The following is a 26,441-nucleotide window of genomic DNA, read 5'->3' on the forward strand; positions in this document are numbered from 1 at the left end:
AAATGACAGCTTAGATGAAATATTACTTTTCAACATGAAACGTTTGCATGGATTTAAATGAATAAACTAAAGATTATGTGTATGTAAGCTCGCTCTCTTTCTTAACACAAGGCAGAAAGCCCAGAACTCCTTTATTAAAACACTGGTTCTGACAATGACTCCACCTACAGTCTTGGCCCACTCACTTAAGTTTTCTACCTCAGTTTCCCCATCAAAATAATTCATAATTATCAACATAATGCAGAAGCTGTGAGGCTTAGTTCATGTTTAGAGTGTTTATAGGGGTCAGCTTTTTCTGCATTTCTTTCAGTAGACAAGGAAGTTCTATTGTTTCTCATTACTTCTAGTCATTTTCATAGGGGTGTCTCATGTACAAGCTGCACAACTGCCATTAGTGGTTTACACTGCAGGAGCAAGTTAAACTTAAAAATCCCCTTGAAACAAATCACACAGACTTCCACTGAGCTACTGGATCAAATTGTGTTTTGAATAATCTAAATTCTTAAATAGCCCTCCTTCTAATGTGTGAGAATCTTACAAGTCTCAATGCGTCATTTTAAAGAGCTTCTGACGTAGTAAAGTACTCCTCATTTTGCAGAGGCTGAGCTCGGCTAAAGCTATTAAATTGTCACGTAATCAATTATGCCAGAAGTCTAAGGGTGATTTTCAAACCCAACCTAGTCTCGTTATACACAATCCTGCTTATTTCCACAAGGGGGCAAAGTCTTTGTTTTCCAAGGGTAGGTCTGTTTTTGGTAAAGCTTTGCTTCACCCGTATTCAAGCAAGCAGTACCGGCTATCTGAACTTAGTCTGCAAATATTATTTGAAGGCTTGACTCATGTTTACTTGATTCCTATGCTAAACTCCATGATAAATAATAAAACCACCCTAGGACTGATAGTTATTGCGGTACCAGGGGTAACTAAAAAGAAAAGCGTCCACAGTGGACCCCTGCAGCTAAAGCCCTTTGAACTCTGGGGCTGGGCACAGCTAGCTCTTTCTGGGGTCCCTACTATCATGGGAAGGTAGCCCTTTGACGGAGGGAAGTATTACGATTCCCGCTCTCCTCCTGTTTTAAACACTGTCAGTGTTCACCCTCCAGCTCAAAAGGGCACTGACCAAAGGGGCCAGGTCTATACTTTGCCTCAATCCGCAGCTAAAGTTGCGGCCTGGATCTCCCGGCTTCCTCGAGGGGAAGGCTCGCCTTGGCGAAGGTCCCAAGGCACGGAGGGATCCGTAGCAGAGCGGGGAATGAACCCAGGCATCCCGGTGCCCACTTCAGGTCCGCTCCCCGCCCCCCTCTCAGGTTAAGTAGGTCGGGGCAGGGCTTCTGGTGCCGCCCGCGGCGCCTCAGGCCACAGGCGCGTGGGCCGCCGCCACAAGGGGAGGAGAAGGGGCGCTGGTTACTCCTCCCCTCAGCCAGAGAGGGGGAGTCTCTGACGGACGGAGGCCGGGGCTCTTGGGCGGGCTCCCGACCCCAGGGGGCGCTCCGCCCGCCTCGCTTGGAAAACAGTCATCCACCGACCCGCCACCGAGCTGCGGCTGCCGTCTGCTCCCCGGACGGACGATCCATGGTTCCCGCCGGCGGTTGTAGCCGCTTGGCCCTCAGCGTCCTGCTCCTGCTGGCCAGCGGTGAGTGCCGAGCGGGGCTGAGCAGAGCCCGCACACCACAGCTTGGCGTGTCCCTGTGGGGGCTGCTCCTGGTGAACCGGGGCGCGGAGCTGCTGCTGCTTCCCGAGGCGCTTGGCAGGGGCCGAGCGTGGGTGCGTGTCGATAGCCTCCAGGACAGACACCGCGGAGGGTGGGGTGGGGGAGAAGGAGACCAAGAGCCCCCCTCAAATGGGGCATTGTTGTCTCCCCCCTCAGGCACCTTGTTGGGAATCCCCCCCCCTTTCAAACGCCACCATGCCAGCGAGGGAGCCCTCCCTGGCGCCTGGCTGGGGCTGGGCGCGGGGGAGCTAATTTCAGTGCGGGCGGGGGCTTGGTTTCGTTCTCTTCAAACGTCCCGTCAGGGATCACTCTTCAGTCTCCCATAAATGTAGGCGAGGCAGTGAAGGCAAGGCTCCAGCTACTGGCACCGCTGTGGAGAGGAATCCGGGGAGGGGGGGGATAGTAAATACAGGAGGGACTAAATAAACTTTGTCTAGATACTGGGAAACACTTTCTCGACAGCGAGATCTATTAGATCATGGAATAGACTCTGTAGGAGTCATTTAAAACTAGATGAAGCTTTGTTTCCAATGATGCTCTCCAATCTTGCCTTGGCCGACAGGCTGAGAAGGGATGACTAGAGGACTTACCAGGAATAGTAATGAACATATATGTTCCTGTTTCATGGGGGAGCCCTGTTAGTCTGTATCCACAAAAACAACAAGGAAGGACCCTGGCACCTTAAAGACTAACAGATTTATTTTTGTATGTGTTCCTGATTGATTACTTAACAATATTGACTATTACATCTTTTCATTCTGAATATTCATGTTGTGGCATGTTTGGTCTCAAACATTTAGGCACTAACATTAGATACGATTCCACCCCTCCCCCTAAACAGCTACTAATGTAAAAACCCTCTCCTGTGCATCCAGTCCATTTTCTTGTCTGTCAGAATACATAGGAAGCTCAAATAGACCAGAAGCATATTGGCAAGTGGCCCCGTGGCTCTTCAAAAAATATACTAGCTGTTGTTGAGCAGGAGTACCTTTACCACAAGAATTAGAAAAACAAACAAAAATGTTCAGAACATCAAACAATTCTCTTTTTCAAAACTAAAAAGCAGCTATCAGGTAGAAGGCCATGGTTTCCCAAGAGAATGTTTTGGTAACATCATTGATCTTGGGGGGGTAATAGTTTTCACATGATAAACCAAGATGCGCGTTACATTGTGCTACCTCATTACAGTGTGGTTTGGGTTTGGGTTTTATTTATTTATTTATTTATACAATGGTGGCATGTTCTGAACTACTGAGCTAAAAAAGTCACAAGGCTGTTAATGTCATACCATGATCATATTAATTTGGATGAACTTCACAGTCACAAATAATACCGGTGACTAACGCTGCTCTGGACTTTCTTGTTAAGATTTTCAAACATGACTAGTGATTTATGGGGCCTCATTTTTGTTTTATTTATTATTTTTGTTAGTACCTAGAAATCTTTAAAGGGACCCTTTTTCTTTAAAGAAGGGAGTGCTCAGCACTTATGGACATTGAGCATTTTCAAGGTAACAAAGATTGGGCATCCAAAAAAGTCAACACATAAATGTCAAGGTTTACAAAATTGGTTTTAAATTTTTCATACAGCTCTAATAACCTGTTTCCTACAAAGAAAACTTTTGATCTAAGACATCAGGCATAAATGGAAAATATTTACAGGAAAGGAGCTTAATTAGAAAGACTAGCTGGCTTGGAGCTCCGGAAAAAGTCAAAGTTAAAGGAGCCTCAGTTGTTCCTGTACATCAAGGTTTTCACTTTCAGTGCAAGTTAGTTCAGTTCATTTGAGGGGGGAGAGAGAGAGAGGAATATTCACAGATATGTTTTGAAGTTTATTAATCAAGTTAGCCGTGACTTGTGTCCATACTGATTTACTGACAGTATAATAAAACGTCTGTTGGGGTGGTCCTGGAGGAGTTATGGTAACAATTATGAATACTATGCTGACATGAATCTGTTCTTGAACAGTAGCAACTGGGGATGGGACAATTCCCTGATAAGGAGTTTATCCAATCAAGTAACTCAACTAAATTAGCTGATTGTTAGGTAAGAACATTTGGGGATAGTTGATACAATTCAAAAAAGGAAAACTACCGATAAGCTTCCTAGCAAACATGCCAAACCCATGAAAAAAACACAGAAATTGGGCTTGTTTTTGGCTTGTGAGTTGTATGTTGGCTATTTTTTTGGCTTGTAGCTTGTTGCTTCTTTGGTGTGTAGCTTGTTGCTTCTTTTTCTTGATAGGCTCCCGGAAGCGGGAGCAAGGGGTGGGAGAGAGTCAGAGGTGCACAGCGGGCCCACCACAGTCCCAAACTGCACACTGGGGGGATCTAGTCACATAGAGAGTTGGTGTTCTTAGGGATTGGCTTGTTGTGGCCTTGTTTTGAAATGGGATTATCTTGATTTTTGGCTTATTGTGAAAGTTGTGGTGCTTATTTACCATGTGAAAGTTGGCAACTGTGCTTCCTAGCTGTTACATTGACCACTTTATTACATCCCTTCTCTTCCCTCCCACCCTCACCTGATTTTTAAGCTTTTCAGAGCAGGAACTGTCTTATACTTTAAAGAACACCTTGCACAATCTAGATTGTGGGTATTAGTGTGATCTAAATAATTAGTAATGAAGTTGAGGACATTATCATTGACAGCTTAGTTTATCTAAACTCATTTGTCAATTAAATTAATAGGGCTTTGGGGATAACAGGGAGTTGAAAATAAATGAGGCTCATGTGTAATTTATTATACCTTGCAGTAAAATTAAACAATAAATTTACATTTGTTATAGTAGTCCGTCTTGCAAATATGTTTCTTGTCTATTTTAATTTAGTATAGATTAGAATGTGCCTCTTCTGCCTTTATTTTAATACCCTACAATTTGTTTGCCTCTATGCACAGGCCTGTGGTAAGCCTGGATAAACACTTTTTTGTTTTTGTCTTTGCGCAACACAGAAGTAATATATGTGTAAGTATTGTAATTGCTTTGCACTTCCTTATTTTAGATAGAGGAAGGAGAACAGTTTATGATTTTGCTTCCTACACAAACATATTTCTTTATTTCATAAGAAAACTGTTACACCAGAAGGGAGATCATATGGGTACAATTTGCAGAAGCACTGTAGAAGGCATTAATAAACAATAATTTCCTGTTACTTTTTGAATATATTTGAGTCTTCATATCTGGGTGGTGTTTGTGTTTTTATTTTTTGTGTTGGTACAGTGAACGTAGTTATTTTATCCAGCTCTAATTCTGAAAAATATTCAGATGAAGATTAGTATTGGAGAACCATGCAGTGAGGGAAACAGAGAGAGGAGAGATTATTTAAACTACAGCAGAATCAGTTTAAAATACAACAGAAATAACTTCTTAATCTCTTAATTAAAATATTCAGTTAACATATTTTATGTACAATAACTCAACATCCATATTCAGAAGGTACAGACTGTCAGAGAAACAATAACACTTGAAATGATTTGAGATCCTCAGTTAAAAAGGTGCTTTAAGGGCAAAGTTTTCTACCATCATTGGTTAATTCACAATATGATATTACCTTTGGTTTGCAGATGGTAAACTGAGGCACATAATTTGTGATGTGCACATGGTTAAACAGTGAGTAAACACAAGTGTCAAGCATGGAATAGAAACAAGGAAATATTGTTCTCAGTTCCGTGTTGCAACAATGAGTTTGGTTACTCTCTTCCCATAGGTAAGGTAATCTCTAAATCCCAAATCCAATCCAAAGGAGACAAACCTAAAACCATAAAAGTCCAATAAGAGGTTAGTCCCTACCATCTCATTTATTGCCATATTAAGTTGAGTGAAATGAGAGAGCCACAGTTTCAATCTTTCAGTGATATTGTTCTCATAGGTTTTTTCTTTTTAACTACATTTATTTTAAATAACAGATCCTGACATGTGGTTATAGTGGATGCTTTAAAATATGGCTAATGAAAGTGTCAAAACCTTATAGACTAACAGAAATAAATCTTGAAACAACAAAAATAGTTCAGTAACAAGGAGTTCTCTCTGCCCACAAAATGTGCATCCCTGGTCTTCACACTAATACTTAACTCTAAAGTATGCTGTGGAACCTGATAAATTGTAAAGCTTCTTGAAATCCTCAGATGCAAGGAGTGAAGTATTATCAGCCTCCAGAATTTGATGCACCAAAATATTAAAGATGACCTTAAAATGGGAAGGATGAACTGAACCGCCTTTTATGTATAAAAATGCATGCAACTTTTTTTTTCTAACAGTAGGTATGCAGGTCTCTTCTATCTAACTGTGAAATTGACTTCACAAGAGACCAGACTTAAAATCCCTTGCCTTCTCAAATACTTGACTTTAAGTTGGATCATATAAATTGCCTACCTAGCTCCAATGCTAAAAATTGGAGAGAAATGATGACTTGGTTAAAGTTGAATCACCCCAAACCTTCAGTTAAGCTATGAAAGCTCACAGCACACCTCTGAGACCCCCTAGCCAAAAGAGAGACCAGATGATGTTTTTATCCCATTTCTAAAGTTAACGTGCAGGAAAAAACATAAAATAAACCTTTCCTTCTTTATACATGATAGGGAGAAAAAGGAACAACATCAAACAAAACATAATATAAAATTCTTGCAGATCACCTTGAAAACTGGGGAGACCAAACACTGGATTCATTGAAGTAATGAAAGATCTTTGTCATTGAATTCTATAGGATTGGGATTTGCCCCACAGTTCTTTAAAAGATACAGATCCATATGGGCATCTGCATCTTTAGTACATATTATTCTGATGCATCAAATCAAATACCTGGAAAAATTTTATTACAAGTTTTTCTTTTAACACTGATTTTAGTACTCATGCAGCATTTTTAGAAGAGCCCTGATTGGCTGATAAATTTGGTACTATGATCCTTGAAAGTCACTGCTGTATTTGCTAGCAGCCATTGTGATGAAAATAACACCACAAGGAATGTCTATAATTTTATTTTCAAGCAGTTTTCTCCTTTATATGCCTGGGAGAAAGGTTAGCTCTCTCCAAACAATCTTGGTTGGAGACAGCATATTATAAATGGAAAGACTGAAGGCTAAGAACTCACCTTAGCTCTGATGGAAATCATTAATTTAGAAGACGCAACTGAAATATTATTTATTACATTCTGATACGATGTTTTGGATGACGCTATGCTGGGAGGGGGAGAGGTAGAGACGCTGGGTAGCGTTGGGGTTGTGATGTAGACAAATTGGAGGCTTAGGTCAAAAGAAATCTGATGAGGTTCAACAAGGACAAGTGCAGAGTCCTGCATTTAGGATGGAAAAATCCCACGCACGGCTACAAGCTGGGGACCGACTGGCTAAGCAGCACTTCTGCAGGAAATGACCTGGGGATTATAGTGGACAAGAAGCTGGATATGAGTCAGCAGTGTGCCCTTGTTGCCAGTAAGGCTACCGGCTGCATTAGTAGGAGCATTGCCAGCAGATCGAGGGAAGTGATTATTCCCCTCTATTCGGAGCTCATCTGGAGTACTGCGTCCAGTTTTGCCCCCCCCCCCCACTACAGAAAGGATGTGGACAAATTGGAGGGAGTCCAGCGGAGGGCAAGGAAAATGATCAGGGGGCTGGGGCACATGACTTACAAGGGGAGGCTGAGGAAACTGGGCTTGTTTAGTCTAGAGAAGAGAGAGGGGGGATTTGATAGCAGCCTTCAAGTACCTGAAGAGGGGTTCCAAAGAGGATGGAGCTCGGCTGTTCTCGTGGTGGCAGATGACAGAACAAGGAGCAATGGTCTCAAGTTGCAGTGGGGGAGGTCTAGGTTGGATATTAGGAAACACTATTTCACTAGGAGAGTGGTGAAGCACTGGAATGGGTTACCTAGGGAGGTGGTGGCATCTCCATCCTTAGAGGTTTTTAAGGCCCAGCTCGACAAAGCCCTGGCTGGGATGATTTAGTTGGTGTTGGTCCTGCTTTGAGTAGGGGTTTGGACTAGATGACCTCCTGAGGTCTCTTCCAACCCTGAGATTCTATGATTCTATGATATGACACTAGATGAGATGACAGTTAATGTAGATACATCTAAATGTGTTTGATTTTTGAATGTCTGACTGTTGGTTATTTCCTTATTTTCAGCTTCAGGTGAATCTTGTAGGGCATATACTGATTCTGATGGACGCACGTATTCTGAAAAATCCTGCCCACAGTTCTGCTGTGGAAACTGTATCAGCCGATATTGCTGCTTGGATAGGTCACATAAATTTGGAGAAGATGAACAATTTATGTGTAACGTGCTGGACGACAGGTATGTGACAAACTCCAATGTGTGAGCTACTACAACATTTTTTTTCAGCATACCAAAAGATGATCGATAAGATATGGTTTTGTGGTTAGAACAGAGAATTTGAACTAGGTCCCAGAGCTGTAACTAAGCATTTTAGCAGCCAGGGCAAGCAACACGTTTGCACCCCCTACTGTTTTTCCACCCCATTTTTCCACCCTTGCGGCTTTGCGCCCTGGGCAGCTGCCCCACTCGCCCCATACTGGTTACGGCCATGGTAGGTCCTTCAGGTTTTATTCATAGCCATATCACTGAATCATGGACTTTCGTAAGCCTTATTTCCTTAACAGCATTTGGTAGATGGGTAAACTGAGACATAAACTCTTGCCTACCTGACAGGATTTTAGAATTTGTTGAATGTTTATTTGCAAGACTTATTGAGATCCTCAGATGAAAGCAGTGGAGAATTAGTCTTTTTGCAGTATAAACTAGTTGCATAACACTTCACAAACATGGAGAAACTGGATGCTTAAATTTAAATTATAACCTAGTGTATAATGTTTGTTGTAATGATAGCATAAAACAAAAAAAGAAAAATAAGCCATCACTTTGCAAAGATCATTTTTAGGGCTTTCCAGCAATTAAAAAAAAAATGTTTAATTGCACGATTAATCATGCGATTAATTGTGCTGTTAAACAATAATAGAATACCATTTATATAAATATTTTTGGATGTTTTCCACATGTTCAAATTTTATTTATTTCAATTACAACACAGAATACAAAGTGTACAGTGCTATCTTTATATTTATTTTTATTATAAACATTTGCACTGTAAAAATAAAATAGTATTTTTCAATTCACCTAATACAAGTACGGTAGTGCAATCTCTTTATCATGAAAGTTGAACTTACAAATGTAGAATTATGTACAAAAAATAACTGCATTCAAAAACAAAACAATGTAAAACTTTAGAACCTACAAGTCCACTCAGTCCTACTTCTTGTTCAGCCAATCACTCGGACAAACAAGTTTGTTTACATTTGCAGGAGATAATGCCCGCTTCTTGTTTACAATGTCACCTGGAAGTGAGAACAAGTGTTGCAAGATATTTGTGCCAGATGTGCTAAAGATTCATATGTCTTTTCATGCTTCGACCACCATTCCAGAGGACATGTGTCCATGCTGTTGATGGGTTCTGTTCCATAACTATCCAAAGCAGTGCAGACCAAGGCATGTTTATTTTCATCATCTGAGTCAGATGTCACCAGCAGAAGGTTGATTTTATTTTTTGGTGATTCAGGTTCTGTAATTTCCACATGGGAATGTTACTCTCTTAAAACTTCTGAAAGCATGCACCACGCACTTCAGATTCTTAAATCTTGGGTCGAGTGCTGTAGCTATCTTTTTAGAAATCTCACATTGGTACCTTCTTTGTGTTTTGTCAAATCTGCTGTGAAAGTGTTCTTAAAATGAACATGTGCTGGGTCATCATCTGAGACTGCTATACCATGAAATTTATGGCAGAATGTGGGTAAAACAGAGAGCAGAAGACATACAATTCTCAGTCACAAATTTAATTAACACTTTTTTTTAATGATCGTCATCAGCATGGAGGCATGTCCTTTGGAATGGTACCTGAAGCGTGAAGGGGCAGACGAATGTTTAGCATATCTGGCGTGTAAATACCTTGCAATGCTGGCTACAAAAGTGCCATGCAAATGTCTGTTCTCACTTTCAGGTGACATAAAGAAGAAGTGGGCAGTATTATCTTGCATAAATGCAAACAAATTTGTTTGTCTTAGCGAGTGGCTGAACAAGAAGTAGGACTGAATGGACTTGTAGGCTCTAAATTTTTACGTTCTTTTGTTTTTGAGTGCAGTTATGTAACAAAAGAAAATCTACATTTGTCAGTTGCGCTTTCACGATTAAGAGATTGTACTATGATACTTTTATAAAGTGAATTAAAAATACTATTTATTTTATTTTTATAGTGCAAATATTTGTAATAAAAATAATGCAAAGTGAGCACTGTACACTTTGTATTCTATGTTGTAATTGAAATAAATATATTTGAAAATGTAGAAAAACATCCAAAATATTTAATAAATTTCAATTGGTATTCTGTTGTTTAACAGTGCAATTAAAACTGAGATTAATCGCGATTAATTTTTTTGAGTTAATCGTGTGAGTTAACTGCGATTAATTGACCACTCTAATCATTTTGTTACTCTGTGCCAGTGTTTACTGCATGTGGGAGACTGCAAAAAATTAAGAATTAAAATAAGTAGACTTCTAATGTTGTGGCAAGGATGAAGATGAGTGCTATTGGTTTCATTTCCCTGATTGAGCTTTCAAAATTTTGGGCAACAACTGCTTGGGACTATCCAGATTAATATGCACATCACTGTGGCTTTTCACCAAGAAAAGGATGATGCCTTTGAGAACAAGAATGCAATACTTTGTATCTGTCTGGCATTACATTAAAGTAACGTCTATCTCTGTTAACCAAGCCAGATCAAACTGAACTTGAAAACGAGAATGGCAGTTGTTAACTGGATTTCATCTGGCTTTATATTTTTTTTCCCTATTAGTGAGCTCAAGATATTCTCTTGAGCTGTAGTACTCATGGGAGTAGGCATATAGTTTTTTCATGTCTACTAGGAATTCCAGAGATAATACACTGACTTCTGAAAAGTGGAAACAAGTCCAGTTTTGGTTGGATTGGCCTTTCCCCTGTGAACAAAATGTCATTGAGAAGGCATGGAATACTTGGTAAAAAGAACTTAAATTCCACTTTTGAGACATGTATTTGTCTTATTACAGGACATATCAACCCATCAAGGAAGAAACGTTGAAGTTGCGTTCACACTTCGATGATGACTGGGAACCTAGACCCAGGTAAATAACTTAAGGCTTAAACCTATTTTTATCAAAGATACACCTCTACCCTGATATAACGCCACCCGATATAACACAAATTTGGATACAATGTGGTAAAGCAGTGCTCTGGGGGAGGCGGGGCTGTGCATTCCGGCGGCTCAAAGCAAGTTCGATATACTGCGGTTTCACCTTGTCAAAGTTAGACTCAGGACCCACAGTTTGTCAGACCACTCTGTTTTTATTAGCACAGCGCTCTGCTAATGACACCCAGATAATGTGAGCACCATGCAAGACACAAACTATCTTATTTATACAGATAAAAGGGTGAGAACTTAACAAGATAACAAAGGAAGCAGAATCAGATAAGTTTACCTGGGCTAGGCATGCATATCTTATTTCCTTACTAACTATTACCCATCTTCTGTTAACGTTTCACCATTAGTACCATTGTTTATGCCTAATGTTTCTTTTCCTGGCACCTGTATTTCAACATTTCTTATTTCTGCTTAAAGGTACATACAACATTTCTTTAATCCATTCTTATTTTTACAATATAATTCATTCTACTTTCAGAATCCCTCCTTTTGGTCAAGCTCACGCCATGACCAACGTTTTACTGGGTTTCACATATTAACCATTTTTTATCTCTTTGTTCATCAGCAATATTTAAAATCATCATATTAGCACTCTGTTTTGGGGCAGTCACCTGGGTGGCAGGCCTTACACAATTTTGGGTAACAACAGGAGACTAACTGAAAACATACAAAAATTATTAGGATTCCAAACAGGATAGTCAGGGCTCCCTGAAACAACCAGTTTCCTATGCCAGAGAAATTGAACAGGTTACTTAGCCACTTCCACAAAGAACTCAGCTCTTTATGGGGAAGATATGCGATTTGTTCTAAGTGGCTAGCGTGATCTATTACCTCATTGGTATCGTCAGGTATAAACACACAACATTGTTTTCCAATGAGAGCACAGGTCCCTCCTTTGGCCGCCAGCACTATGTACAATGCCTGACGGTTTTGGAGGGCCACCTGTTAGATCGCCCCTGTTTCTTTGGCCAGGGCTCTTAAACTTTCTCCAGTTTTATTTGCCATTATTTTAACTACTGCTTGTAACCTCAGGAGCCTTTTTGCCTGGTGTATTACTCCCCCAAGTGGGATAAAGGAACTGCAAATAGTCTCTTTCCAGGTGTAATTGCTGTTCCATATTGTGTTAAACGAATGAGGTCCTCCAGTGAGGTCTGAGGAATTGAGTGGGATAGCCAGGACAGGAACACCAGTTTGAGAGTGGGCTGGGATGTGGCTACAGACCCAGCATTAGGAAATATTAAGGGTCTGAGCTATCCACACTTGCTGCTGGATAAAAGAATTGTCATTGTGGATTCCCCAGACCTTAAGACACCAGCAGCTGAGGAACAGGCGCCACCAGAGGCGCATGTTGGAGGCAGGGCCCTTCTGGTTCTGATAACCTCAACTGAGGGAACCGCAGTCACGGTTTTACATCCACCAGGCAGCAGGTGCTAGGCTCACTACTGCTTCTTCTTGGGCCTTGCTTTAGGTCGTCGTCTGCTTCTGGCAACCCTTACAAGAGCGTAGATTGTAAGGTATTGCAGGCTGTTCCTCTACATCTTCTGGAATCAAAATTGACTCTGCGTGGTCCTGAGGTGATGATTGGTTCACTGGGGGTGGTGCATTCTTACACTGCGAAGCATGTATCCACTCCGCAATGCCAGACAGTTTAACAGCTGTCTGGCTAGTAAGCAGTGCCTGATGATTCTTTGATGTTTTTTAAGTCTCTTTACTACTTCTTCCTTGACTCTGGCTATAACAATGGCCTTTACACCTTATCTTTTCCTGATGCATACATTCCTCATTCACACAAACAGATTGAGAATACAAACAGTAGTATTTTATATCCAGCAAAAAGGCATTGCAAATTAAACCTTGCTAAGTTTTACAGTTAATAACCAAGATAATTTACATTGAGACCAAGGCCTTCAATGTTTCTCTAATTTACTTAAACATAGACACAATAGAGAATCCTGTCTCTTACTACCTAAATCTTAAAACAAAGAGTTAGAGAGGGCCCAATTTGTAATGCATATGGGAAAACAGAATCTTATAGTCCCAGAGGGTCATTTCTTTCTGCTATATAAAAAGGGTGGCTAGCAGGATGAAATCAAATTATACTTTAATTCTTATGGGACATTATAAAATCCTGCTCCTACATATCCCCCTTTTGACACTAAGATTATTAATCGCCAGTGTCACTTCTTATTTAGTCCACGTAATAGAAAATACTGGGAGGTGATTTGGGCCTGTGGCTTTAGCTTTGCATACATTTGTTTTATCCACCAGCACATTTTAAACATTTGAATTAAACACATACAATTTAAAACCAAAAACAATTAGGGGTAGTAACATTAGTATGCCAGTAGTTGTGGGAGACCATCCAGAAAATATGTTATACCAATGGTAAGCTGTTATGTCTTTCTGCAGTGGCAATTCTTAACATGTTCCTATTTGCATGTATAATATGAATTCTGTTTCCCACATTGTTTTGTTTGTTTGTTTTTAGGAACTATGTTATCTTTTTACCTTTTTAAACAGATGATTGGTAACTGTTTGCCATTCAATGCCAAGATCGATAGAAAACTCAGCTAAATCAGAACGCACAGTAAGCTGAGACTTTTTGGTCGTGGCAAATAGTAAATGTGATTATTGGTAAACACAGTACTTACATTACATTTACATTTGTCTACTGGTGGGTTGCTAACACTTTTTTATCCTTTTAAAACACTTCTTTCCAAGAATTAACACACACATTGCCCGTTATACAATACTTTGGTCTAATTATTAATTTTATCCCACATACAGGATCCTAGTGAGATGTCTTTACCACAGGGCTTTGGAGAAACAGGATGGATAAGCATACCCACTTTTGAGGAGTCCACTTGGTACAACCTCTAGTGTCCAATAGTTTCCCTTCCTCCCCAGCCCACTGGCTTGAGGTCTGGGGTAGCTGGAAGGATCCCAGGTGCAATCTGGGGAGTGGGCTAACTTTCCATATCTTTGCTTCCAGAGCCTGTTGGTGTGCAATTTTAACAATTTTTTTCACTTAACAAATTTTGTTTTACCGTACTGGAGACATACTGCATCCAGTTATATTGATAGGTATTAAACAATTATTTTTTTTTTGCTTTAACAGATGTATCAAAACCTTAATTTTTTTTATTACCCAAAACATCTTATGTTCTAAATATCTGCATTTCAGTACATTTCATAGCTATTGGAGTATTTTTTCTAACTTTCATTTATTTTTGTAATAGGTTGTTCTGTAGCTCCTATTAGCTTTTTCTGATTTTCTGAAAGACAAAAATAACATTTTTCTACCCCTTTCAGGGTGGCATTGATTATCACTTAAAAGATTCCTTTCATTTACAAATACCCTTGCTTATTGCAGGCAAAACAGAGGAATTACCCCCATATTTTCCTGTGTTTTTTTTGTTCTATAGGCAGGCCAGGTTTTAATGGCTTTTACTTTTTAAGGGTTATGGGGAAATTATTCCTCTGTTTAGTTATTAAATTTATGAGGTGGTGTACCTCAAGTTTTTCTTCTTATATAGCAGACCAAGTTTGTAATGTTTTTCCTGCTGTGTTAAGCTTTAAGTTTATTTACAGGTAATAGCTGAGAAGCATCATTACCATATTACCTTAAAGGATTTTTTCAAAAATCATACACACTATACGTTGTTACATGGGTACTTACTAACATTACATTTATTTCAGTGTTTAATATTAACAATAACATTAGCGTCAAATCTATTAAAGATACCTTGTTATACTATGTCTTTTATTTAGGCAATTTCTTTTCTGCTGGCAGCTCTTACCTTTCTTTATCAGTTGGCTTTTGGATTCAAAGCCATCAGCAGTGCTCAGAGACTCTGTCTTAAAAGGGACACAATCAACATCCACCAGAGTTTTGATTTCTTTCCACTTTCAACTTCTGCTTGCAAAACACACAGAGATCTGAAAAAGAAAACAGTCTATTGCGGCTCTTTTTGGAGCCCTAATAGGATTTTATTTTATTTGCATTTCTTTTACCCCTTTCCACTGCATATGTCCTAGGGAAAAAGCGCATTCCTTCTATACTACAACTTTTTTTTTTTAACATTAGCCATATCAATTTTTACATAAGGTGTAACTGTTTCTTTTGTTTTTACAGAGTTTTCATGTACCCTTATCAAAGTGACAGTCTGATTACACAGAGCCATTTTAAGGGTCAGTGTATTTAACGTTGCTTCTTTTTGTTTTGTGCACCTCACCTCTGCTGTTGCTTCAGAGGGTCACTGTTAATTTCTTATTCTTCAACTACAGCTCTTATCTGCTATTGTTACAAAAAAAAACCCAACCAACCAAACAAAAAGTCTCCAGAATCTCTCCCTATTCTCCTGATTTTGACTGCCCTATTGCAGCCATGACTTGGTCTTTATTTAAAAACATTTAAAATTTTATAAAGAATCAAGTTACCCCTTAAGGGTTAAATGCTAAATCCCAAAGCCAAACAACACTAATTACCTGTGTCTTGCAAAAAGGTTTATCAGTTTTGAAACTTTAAATTAAAGAGTCAAATGAATTTTTAGTGGCATTAAAAACAAAAACAAAACCAATTTATCTTACACCTACAAAACAGGAGTTTTACAAACCAGATGTGCTGGTTTAGATTCTTAGAACTTTACATATTTTCACAGACAAATAGATACATACACATTTTCTTTTCCTTAACATTCCTTTACACTGCTTTGTTTTTACATAGCTGTATATATATTTGGATTATTTACAGGCATTCTTCTGGAAAAGGGCCCATTTTCCCTTCAGAATGGCTGCAAAGAAACCAAGAATTCTCTCTCTTTAACATGGTCCTTTTTAACATTTTCACAAAGTTTAACTGCGTAATTCTCTCCAGCCTCTGTAGAGTTAACTTTTCACTCTCTTTCCTTAAATCACTTGTTTATCTCCCAGAATGACACCTTTATCACCTCAGAGTTCACCATTTTAAGTATTGTTCCAGGGGTTCATGCCTGCACTTACTGCTTTTTTTACTCCTGACACTATGTCCTGAGGGCTTCCAACCTGTTTTTCAGTTTCTTTATGTGTTGCTTGCCTGCTTTTCTGGGCCCGATCCTGCTTTTTTTTTCCAGTGAACCGTTTGTGAGTGATATTGTGGTCACTTCACAATTTTGAAAGAAATGTTTAAGGAAAGGGACCAGGAAAGGTGGGGGCTAGTTGAGGAGCCCACCCTCCTTGCAGAATTGGTAGTGGAACACTAAAGAATCAGTTTTTGAGGCAGACAACAAAGGGGAACAGAACAAGGGGCTTTTTGTCCTTTTTACAATGAGATGGGAGTATTAAGGGGGTTGGATCGATCCGGGGTGGAGGGTTTTTTTCTGAGAATGGGGTAAAGGGGAGCGCTCGGTCTGGTGGTGGGAGAGGAGGCTTTTAATAAAGCTTTTAACTTATTATTTGAATATTTGAGAGAGGCGAGTTTTGATTTTGTCCAGCTATGATTTGCCTTTTCCCACCACTGAATGAAACAATTAACCTCTTCCTTAGCCAATTTAGTTTTAGGTTGGCCGAGTTTGTCCTTTAAGACGTCCACTCGGTCTTTGTTCCAAGATTTTAACAGTGGCCACTGAGTTTTGGGATCCCCCTGAGTTAGCCTAGACCATTTTTCCAGAAATTTACCGGAGTCCGGACCCTTCTTACAGGAGTCTGGACCCATCCTAAATATATAAAATGAGCCGGCGTTCATTTAGGGAACTGTCCCTACTTAGACGTCTGGTTACCCATACAGGAGGACTTCACACACCAATCGCACAAGAAGGAAATTCGGGTTCGTCAGAGTGATGCCCGGTGCAACATACAAAAGGAGCCCACAGGCTACTGCCTCAATTGCCCTTGCTTTCACACCAGGTGTTTTACCCAAAGTGCAGTGCGGCTGCGATTGTGCAGATTCCACTCACTCAGACCGCGGGGACAGGAACCCCTTGGTTGGCCGATCCCCAGACGGAGACAGCACCCAGACTCAAACACTCCACAGGAGGACGGATAGACACAGAGACAGGACAGTCCTCAGTCCGGACAAAACACAGAAATAATTACCTGACCAGATTCCTGATGTCAGATCCCGGGATCCCTACCAGAACAGAGTGGGAACCAACAGGTTCAATGGCGTAGACTTTACTGTGGTTGTGCGCCTTTCCGTTCTGGTGGAGGACCGCTTGGGCCAAATGCCCAGGTGCCGGCTGCCACGGTCGTCCTACAAAAACGGTCAGGAATCACACAGCCCCAGTGAAGACGGTTGCCATCTCGGTGGAACCTCCACATTGTCAAAGTTAGACTCAGGACTCACAGTTTGTCAGACCACTCTGTTTTTATTAGCACAGCGCTCTGCTAATGACACCCAGATAATGTGAGCACCATGCAAGACACAAACTATCTTATTTATACAGATAAAAGGGTGAGAACTTAACAAGATAACAAAGGAAGCAGAATCAGATAAGTTTACCTGGGCTAGGCATGCATATCTTATTTCCTTACTAACTATTACCCATCTTCTGTTAACGTTTCGCCATTAGCACCATTGTTTATGCCTAATGTTTCTTTTCCTGGCACCTGTATTTATTTCAACATTTCTTATTTCTGCTTAAAGGTACATACAACATTTCCATTTCTTTAATCCATTCTTATTTTTACAATATAATTCATTCTACTTTCACAGCCTATAACACGGTAAGCTTTTTTTGGCTCCCAAGGACAGTGTTATATCTGGGTAGAGGTGTACTTTATTAATGTGGTGTATACAACACATGCAAAATTAAAATACTGACAAATCACACCACAACATTCCCAAGATTACTGTATATTTTAGTTTATATGAAGAAGTAGGAACTTAGAGATAAAAATTGTGTAATGTTAGTTTAGGCCATAATCTCAACAGTATGTAATTTTCCATCTTGTTTAGTGAATGGGAGTTTTTCTAAACCATTGTTATTCTTGTACTATATTTCTTTAAACACTGGCAGACTTTTTTTAGCATATAGTGGCTAAATTTCAAACACTTCTTTTGTTTTAAGAGTCTAATTATTTCTGACATTCTCTGTATATAGAATAGAGAACACTGATAAAACTGGTAATACTTCTCAAACTGGTAAAAGCTTTAAGTACACCTGCCTTAATAAATAGTAGTTTTTTTGCTTTAGGTTTATTTATTACAGTTCCTATAAGAATGTTAGGTATTGTGTGGTACAAATAAAAGACTACGTTCTTGCACTGAAGCAATTAAAACTTAATTTTGGATGTGATGACTAAAGGAGATAGAAGAAGAACAAAGGTTACACTAATTTAGTGATGAGAACTGTGATGTCTGCCTTATACAACTATATCATGTGGTTTTCTAGTTTAAGTATGTGCACACCTTCATGGCTCCTCTAAGTTTATCTAATATTACTTAAAATTGACTCTGCATATGAGCATCATGAAAGAAAGGGTCAGTGATGAGACCAGCAAGAAACTAGAAAGACCAGAACTGGGAGGGCATTCCATGTACACCTCTACCCCAGCATAATGCTGTCCTCGGGAGCCAAAAAATCTTACTGCATTATATCGAACTTGCTTTGATCCACCAGAGCGCGCAACCCGGCCCCTCCAGAGCGCTGCTTTACCGCTTTATATCCGAATTCGTGTTATATCGGGTCGTGTTATATCGGGGTAGAGGTGTATATGGAAGTGTGAAAAATAGCACAGAAATGATTCTGGGAAGAGCAGGCAAATGTACAAGAAAACTGACATAGGTGGTGGGAGGGGACAACCATAATAAGAAACAGCTGGATATGTAGGCAGGGTGGAGTTAAAAGTCTTGAAGATGAGGATGATTACATTTGATGTGGTAGTGAAAGGCAAGCTAAAAAGGTGATGACATGGTGTGATGGTTTAGGGTATCTGTCTGTATTTAACTTACAAATTCTGTTTGATATTGGGGACTCAGTTTCAGTGTCGGGCTGAAAATTCCATTCAGAATGTGGGGCTAGTTGTGGTCCCTGTCTTTTTAGCTCTCTGTTGGATTGCAAGTACCAGGGGTGGAAACACAAGGAAGGACAGACTACAAGTCTGTCTTTGAAAGGGTCAACCTTGGCCCAGACAGAGCAATGGGATAGCTGAAGTCTAGGGGGAAACTAATTGTCTCCAGCTTCTCAGTTTGGGCTGGGGTTTAAAATTTAAATTTAAAATTAATGGAGATATCCTATCTCCTAGAACTGGAAGGGACCTTGAAAGGTCATTGAGTCCAGCCCCCTGCCTTCACTAGCAGAACCAAGTATTCATTTTGCCCCAGATCCCTAAGTGGCCCCCTCAAGGATTGAATTTACAACCCTGGGTTTAGCAGGCCAATGCTCAAACCACTGAGCTATCCCTCCCACTCATTTGGTGTATGGAAAATCCCCAGCCACAGAACAAAGTAACTAGGTGTTGGCAGTAGAACTTACAAACTTATTGAGCAGAGGGGAGAAAGAGAGGGGCATGCTTTTGTAGCAGTGGGGGTCCTGTTTAACCAGCTCTTCTATACTAAATAGCTCTGCTGCCCTATTGTACTAGTTTTCCTCTGTTGCACCAAGTACTCAGTGCTCCTTAAAAACCCACTCGTGACTATAAGACTGCTGTAGAGTTGTGGAGTATATTTTGAGTGATACAATAAGTATACGCAAATAATTGATACTCAGCTCTATTAGTATTGAAAAATAACTTGTTTAATTTTTTTTTAAAAGTCAGAGTTGCTAAATGCAATTAATTTTACCCCTCGTAGTTTATAGAACTTAAGCTCTCTTTAAAAAGCCTCCCAGAATTAAACTTAGAGCACTAAATCTTCCATTACCGATGTTGTTAATATAAACATTTATGCTTTCAAGGTACAAATAAATTCTTAATTCATCCCATGGTTTCTTATATTCTGACCCATGGGCTTTTTGGAAAGGGAAGTGGAGATAGAGAAAGAGAGCCATGTTTTTTTCATATATCTTATTACCTTGATTTTGCTATCAATATTTTCTTAAAGGATACTGTTTAGTGGGGAATAAAATTAATATATTAACTTTACAAAATATAGTGAAGTATTTATAATTCTAATGTGTTCAGAACAACTTCCTACCTGAACATTATTAGGAAAAAATATATAACACTGATTTTAAAATATGGCTTTATGATGGAAGTTGGGTGCCATCTTACCTACAGAGAGGCCCTTGCATCTCCATAATGATGCTTTGTTTTATTTGATGTCTGAACACTTTGGAAAACATATCTTTTAAGGGTTCCAGCTCTACTGTATATATTTTTTTCTGTCACTATGTGCTATGATTCATAAAGCTAGTGTTAGTTACTCTGTGCAAGCGTCTTATTTTCAGCAAAGGAAAGTAAATAACTTGGAGGAAGTGTGCACAAAGCAGGAGCTAAAGCATTGTGGTTTGTTCTGAGCAGCTGCGGTATTGAAAAAGCAACAATAAACTGAACAGCAAGATTAATGGCCAAATGAGATGGCATATCCATAATTTCAGGGAAGCACTTTATGTTTCTTACAGCTAAGGAGTGAACAGGGCTTTTACTTCAAAAGATATAAAATGGAAGATGTTAACAGGATATTCAAGGGTTAGTTTTTTTCTTCTGTTTGTGATTTGTGTTGGGGTTAAGACTGAGTGATACTCATCCTGTGGCTTTGAGTGCGCTGTGTCTAACGAGAATGTGTTCTATATAGACTTCTGTTCTATTTGATTTTGTGTCTTATATTCACAGTTCAGCTTTACAGTCTGTTTTCTAAGTTTGACCCATGAGCTAACTGAAATGAAGAAATTAGCGAGGGCTGATAACATTTTATATCAGGGATTGACAACCTTTGGCACACGGCTCACCAGGGTAAGCATCCTGGCGGGCCGGGCTGGTTTGTTTACTTGCCGCGTCCGCAGGTTCAGCTGATCGCAGCTTCCACCGCTCAATGGGGGCGACGGGAAGCGGCGGCCAGCACATCCCTCAGCCCACGCCACTTCCCGCAGCCCCCATTGGCCTGGGACAGCAAACTGCGGCCAGTGGGAGTCGCAATCGGCCGAACCTATGGACGCGGCAGGTAAACAAACCAGCCCGGCCCACCAGGGTGCCAAAGGTTGCTGATCCCTGTTTTATATACATAACTCTGAGCAGTACTTGCACAAAGTGGGTGTGTTGTGGTGATGGTGGAGGGAATGAAAATGCCAAATGCCATACTCCAACATCTACACTCGACTGTCTAGTACAGCTAGCAACTTTCAGAATATCCTTAAATTAAAGCAGGAGGAAGTGTGCAGTGCACAGGGCCGGCTCTAGGTACCAGTGTTCCAAGCATGTGCTTGGGGCGGCACTTTTCAAGGGGCGGCACTCCGACTGTTTGTTTGTTTGTTTTGGCAGTGGCACTCTGGCCCCCCCTTTTTAAATTTATTTTTTATTTTATTTTATTATTTTTTTTGCTTGGGGTGGCAAAAAACCTGGAGCCGGCCCTGGCAGTGCACGAGCAGTATGAATGCTGTTAATCTGTGTTTAAAGAAACAACAAAAAGTTCACAAGAAACACTGCAAAGTTAAGTGGGGAAAGGAAGGCCAGGGACTTTGCACATTTGTTTTCTCTCCATGGAAGCTTTAAGGGTAAGATCTCTCTCCCATTAAAATAAATGGCAACACCCCCACTGGCTCAAAGTTCAGCATTGTGCCTTTCCTCACCTCAGTTACTCCAAGATGCTAGGTGAAGGGATGAACCCTGGTTGTTTGCAATTCCATCTGGGTTTCTGTGAGCTTGATTTGTGGCTGGCTTGGATTGCCTCTTAGTCTACATTACAAGTTAAACCTTTTACCTGTCAGTGAGAGTTGGTTAAAGGTATTGGAATGGATTCCAAAGTTTGAAAATTGGAAAAAACAACTTTTTGCCTAATAAAATTCTCTCTGTGGATTTAATTTACACGATTCCTCTATAAATTGGGAGAGATCTGAACTATTTATTTTGGATGTAACTTTTGGCAATTGCTAAGTCACATATGGCTATCAGGTCAGAATTTGGATGAACAAATATTTAAGGACATTTCTTAAAGCAAATGGAATCTAATTTTAATCTTATGTCCACCAATCAGTCACAGAAATGGACATGTTCTCTACTAGTGAAACAAATGTCAGTTACAAGGCTGATTTGTTAAATGGCCACCCCCTCACAAGCTCTTCCTTAAATTTCTTAGATGGCAATACAAAAATATATTAGAAAAAACAGATGCTGAACTTCAAATACTTAATACTAATAACCTGTAAGAGCGTATTAGCTCTCGTAAGAATTTTTTTTTAAGTCCAAATTGGTGGACATGTAATTCAGAGAAAAATACGTTATTTGGCAAGATTAATCCTTTTCTTTTAGGATCCGCCAATATGTGTCGTAAAAGAAGTGCCCTACTAAATAGTTTATATGTAAACACAGATGGCTTTTCTTTTTTTGCCCCGACATCTGTTGGTACAGCACGCAGAGCACTTCGCCAGTAAATTTGTCTCGAATTGTCTGCAAATCTCAAAGTTGTGTATTTTTGACAACATAGCTGTATAACAGTATCTGTGATTGAATATGGCAAGGGTACTAGTACTGCAGAAACCATGTGGGAGGGAAGTTCAGTGTTCACCAGAGCCTCCAGCATGAAAATGCAAAATCTTGTGCTTTCCCCATGTTTTACTGTAGCAAAACTCAACAGGATAGATAGTTTATTAAGATTAAAGGAAAAAGTAAACTGTACATGCTCAAGACATTTTAAACTTATTTCATATCAACCATTTTTTCAAGCATGACAGACATTAGTTTTCATTTAGGACTATATACATGCTAAATTCTAAGACAAAGCAACTCTGTATATCTAGGGATTTGAGCAAAAAAAATAATAAAAAATCGAATTTGTTAAATAAAAATTACTCTTTACTAACTCAGTTTTTGATAAGTGGAGAAAAAATTCAGTCCTGAAGGTAACTTAGAATAAGTGTTCAGAATGTGTGTCTTATGTCATCGTTAGCTATAAATGTCACTACTGTAATGGCATAAGGAAAAAATGATTCATGTTCTAGTGCTATTACACAGGTTACTCCAGTTCACCATTTTGTGTAATCATCTCCTCCTCTCTTTCCTCAAAATTCTACTAGGTAAATTCTAAAAATTGAAGCATGTTTTCTGAAGATTTCCAGTTCCTTCTGCAGAAGAGAATCTTAAACTTTTGGGATTCCTGAATCCATTGCCCCAAATACCAAAGCTAAATGCCTGTACCAGTAATCTGTCTAGTCACAATTATTGTTCTACTTTGGTATAAATTGCAGGTGACATGTTTTCTATTACAACTTCAGTTCTTAAAGGATAATATCTCCATGACTGTCATTCTTGGGTCTCAAGCCTCCAGTATAAAATTGGCAAAAACTCCCAGAGCTGAAGAGTTTTGGAGGATGATACCTTTCACACCCATACATGACTATGTGGAACACTCTGATCCTGCTGTGTGAAAGGTGTATCCCAACAGTGCCCTTACTTGTCAGTTCCACAGTCAACAGAAGTGGTGATGCACACAATGTTTCTGGCTATGTATACCCCAAATTAAAAAACATAGTAAGAGAAGCAAAAAAGAGCCACAATGGCTAAAGAACAAAGTAAAAGAAGCAGTGAGAGGCAAAAAGGCATCCTTTAAACAGTAGAAGTTAAATCCTAGTGAAGAAAATAGAAAGGCGCATAAATACTAGCAAATGAAGTGTAAAAATACAATTAGGAAGGCCAAAAAAGAATTTGAGGAACAGTTAGCCAAAGACTCAGAGTAATAACAAATTTTTTTAAGTACATCAGAAGCAGGAAGCCTGCTAAACAACCAGTGGGGCCACTGGATGATTGAGGTGCTAAAGGAGCACTCAAGGACGATAAGGCCATTGCGGAGAAACTAAATGAACTCTTTGCATCAGTCTTCACAGCTGAGGATGTGAGGGAGATTCCCAAACCTGAGCCATTCTTTTTAAGTGACAGATGTGAAGAACTGTCCCACATTGAGGTATCATTAGAGGTGGTTTTGGAACAAATTGATAAATTAAACAGCAGTAAGTCACCAGGAGCAGATGGTATTCATCCAAGAGTTCTGAAGGAACTCAAATGTGAAATTGCAGAACTACTAACTGTAGTCTGTAACTCATCATTTAAATCAGCTTCTGTACCAGATGACTGAAGGATGGCTAATGTGACGCCAATTGCCAGGTGATCCTGGCAATTACAGGCCTATACGCCTGACTTCAGTGTCGGGCAAACTGGTTAAAACTATGATAAAGAACAATATTGTCAGAAATATAGATGAACATAATTTGTTGAGGAAGAATCAACATGGTTTTAGTAAAGAGAAATCATGCCTCACCAATCTACTAGAATTCTTTGAGGGGGTCAACAAGCATGTGGACCAAGGGGATCCAGTGGATATAGAGTACTTAGATTTTCAGAAAGCCTTTAACAAGGTCCCTCAACAAAGGCTCTTATGCAAAGTAAGCTGCCATGGGATAAGAGGGAAGGTGGCTCTCATGGATCAGTAACTGGTTAAAAGATAGGAAACAAAGGGTATAAATGGTCAGTTTTCAGAATGGAGAGAGGTAAATAGTGGTGTCCCCCCAGGGGTCTGTTCTGGGACTAGTCCTATTCAACATATTCATAAATGATCTGGAAAAAGTGGTAAACAGTGCAGTGGCAAATTTGCAGATGATACAAGATTACTAAAGATAGTTAAGACCCAGGCAGACTGTGAAGAGCTACAAAAGGATCTCTCAAAATTGGGTGATTGGGCAACAAAATGGCAGATGAAATTTCATGTTGATAAATGCAAAGTAATGCACAATGGAAAGCATAATCCCAACACTATGTATAAAATGATGGGGTCTAAATTAGCTGTTACCATTCAAGAGAAAGATCTTGAAGTCATTGTGGTTAGTTCTCTGAAAACATCCACTTAAGGTGCAGCGGCAGTCAAAAAAGCAAACAGACTGCTGGGAATAATTAAGAAAGGGATAGATAATAGGACTGAAAATAATAGGACCGAAAATATCATGTTACCTCTATATAAATCCATAGTATGCCCACATCTTGAATACTGTGTGCAGATGTGGTCGCCCCATCTCAAAAAAGATATATTGGAATTGGAAAAGGTTCAGAAAAGGGCAACAAAAATGATTAAGGGTATGGAATGGCTTCCGTATGAGAAGAGATTAATAAGACTGGGACTTTTGATCTTAGAAAAGAGACAGCTAAGGGGAGATATGATTGAGGTCTATAAAATCATGACTGGTGTAGAGAAACTAGATAAGGAAGTGTTGTTTACTACTTCTCATAACACACGAACTAGGGGTCACCAAATGAAATTAATAGGCAGCAGGTTTAAAACAAATAAAAGGAAGTATTTCTTCACACAACGCACAGTCAGCCTGTGGAACTCCTTGCCAGAGGATGTTTTGAAGGCCAAGACCATAACAGGGTTCAAAAAAGAACTAGATACATTCATGGAGGATAGGTCCATCAATGGCTATTAGCAAAGATGGGCTGGAATGGTGTCCCTAGCCTCTTTTTGCCAGGAGCTGGGCATGAGCGACGGGATGGATCACTTAATGATTACCTGGTCTGATCATTCCCTCTGGGGCGCCTGGCACTGGCCACTGTCAGAAGACAGGATACTGGGCTAGATGGACCTTTGGTCTGACCCAGTAGGGCTGTTCTTATGCTTTCAGTTAGACCAGGTTCAGCTGTACCTATTTCTGATACTCTTTGGTGGAAACTGATGGCTTTTGTGCACAGAGCTCATGTTCACAGAAGCCAGCTCCTCTCTGAGACTCCATACAAACAAGAGTGTCCTTGAGCCTCACAGTACTATTAACCCCTGTCCAGGTATGGTTACTGTAGGCAGCCTTGATGGTGCTAATTGAGCAGTAAGTACTTCTCTCAAGCCCTTTCCATGGTGAGTTGCATGCAGAGTACCTAATTTTTAACATGAATTACTTTTACACTTTACCTTTTGGTATGCTTTAAATGTTTTGCTTTTTGACATCAGGTGCTGTTAAATATGAATGAATGTCTGAATTTGCAATTGTTTTAATATCATCCATACTACATGGGTTAACAGACTGAGATATAATTATTGGAAAACAGTGGACAAACTGGAAGAGTCATGTTGTCTTCAATGTGTGTTCATAAACAGAGTTACCCCTGAACTAAGAGAGAGGCACTGTGCCTTTAAGAAGGCTTTTCTAAGTATTGAGCAAGGTGTGTCTTTCTGCTGATGTCACTGAACAAAATGCAGTTCAGTTTCATTTCTCAGTGAGGGGGAGACAGCCTGAAGACTTGCAAAGGAAGAATTTCAGGGAAAGACTTTGGATCGGAAGCTCTTAATTTAAATTAAAATGGGGTAAGCTTGAATCTTCCTGTGAGCCAACATGATATGAAATGAGCCCTGTGAATTTGCTGTATAACAACTGAGAAAGCAATCATAC

At 39.8% G+C, this 26,441-nt stretch overlaps 1 protein-coding gene across 2 annotated transcripts in view; it reads left to right on the forward strand.

Moving 5' to 3' along the window:
- The first annotated feature begins 1,126 nt into the window (after positions 1-1,126).
- The window catches only part of SHISA5 (shisa family member 5), a 70,341-nt gene continuing 45,026 nt past the window's right edge, over positions 1,127-26,441 (forward strand). The window contains exons 1-3 of one of the 2 annotated variants that reach the window (XM_039547770.1): positions 1,127-1,283; positions 7,822-7,990; positions 10,793-10,867. In XM_039547770.1, coding sequence (XP_039403704.1) covers positions 1,253-1,283; positions 7,822-7,990; positions 10,793-10,867 — 275 coding nt within the window. In that variant the 5' untranslated portion in view covers positions 1,127-1,252. Of the gene's footprint in view, positions 1,284-1,314; positions 1,634-7,821; positions 7,991-10,792; positions 10,868-26,441 lie in introns of those variants that run through there. The other variant, XM_039547769.1, reaches the window with a different exon arrangement.

The sequence above is a fragment of the Mauremys reevesii genome, linkage group 7, assembly GCF_016161935.1.
Source record: "Mauremys reevesii isolate NIE-2019 linkage group 7, ASM1616193v1, whole genome shotgun sequence".
In the NCBI taxonomy this organism is placed as follows: domain Eukaryota; kingdom Metazoa; phylum Chordata; order Testudines; family Geoemydidae; genus Mauremys; species Mauremys reevesii.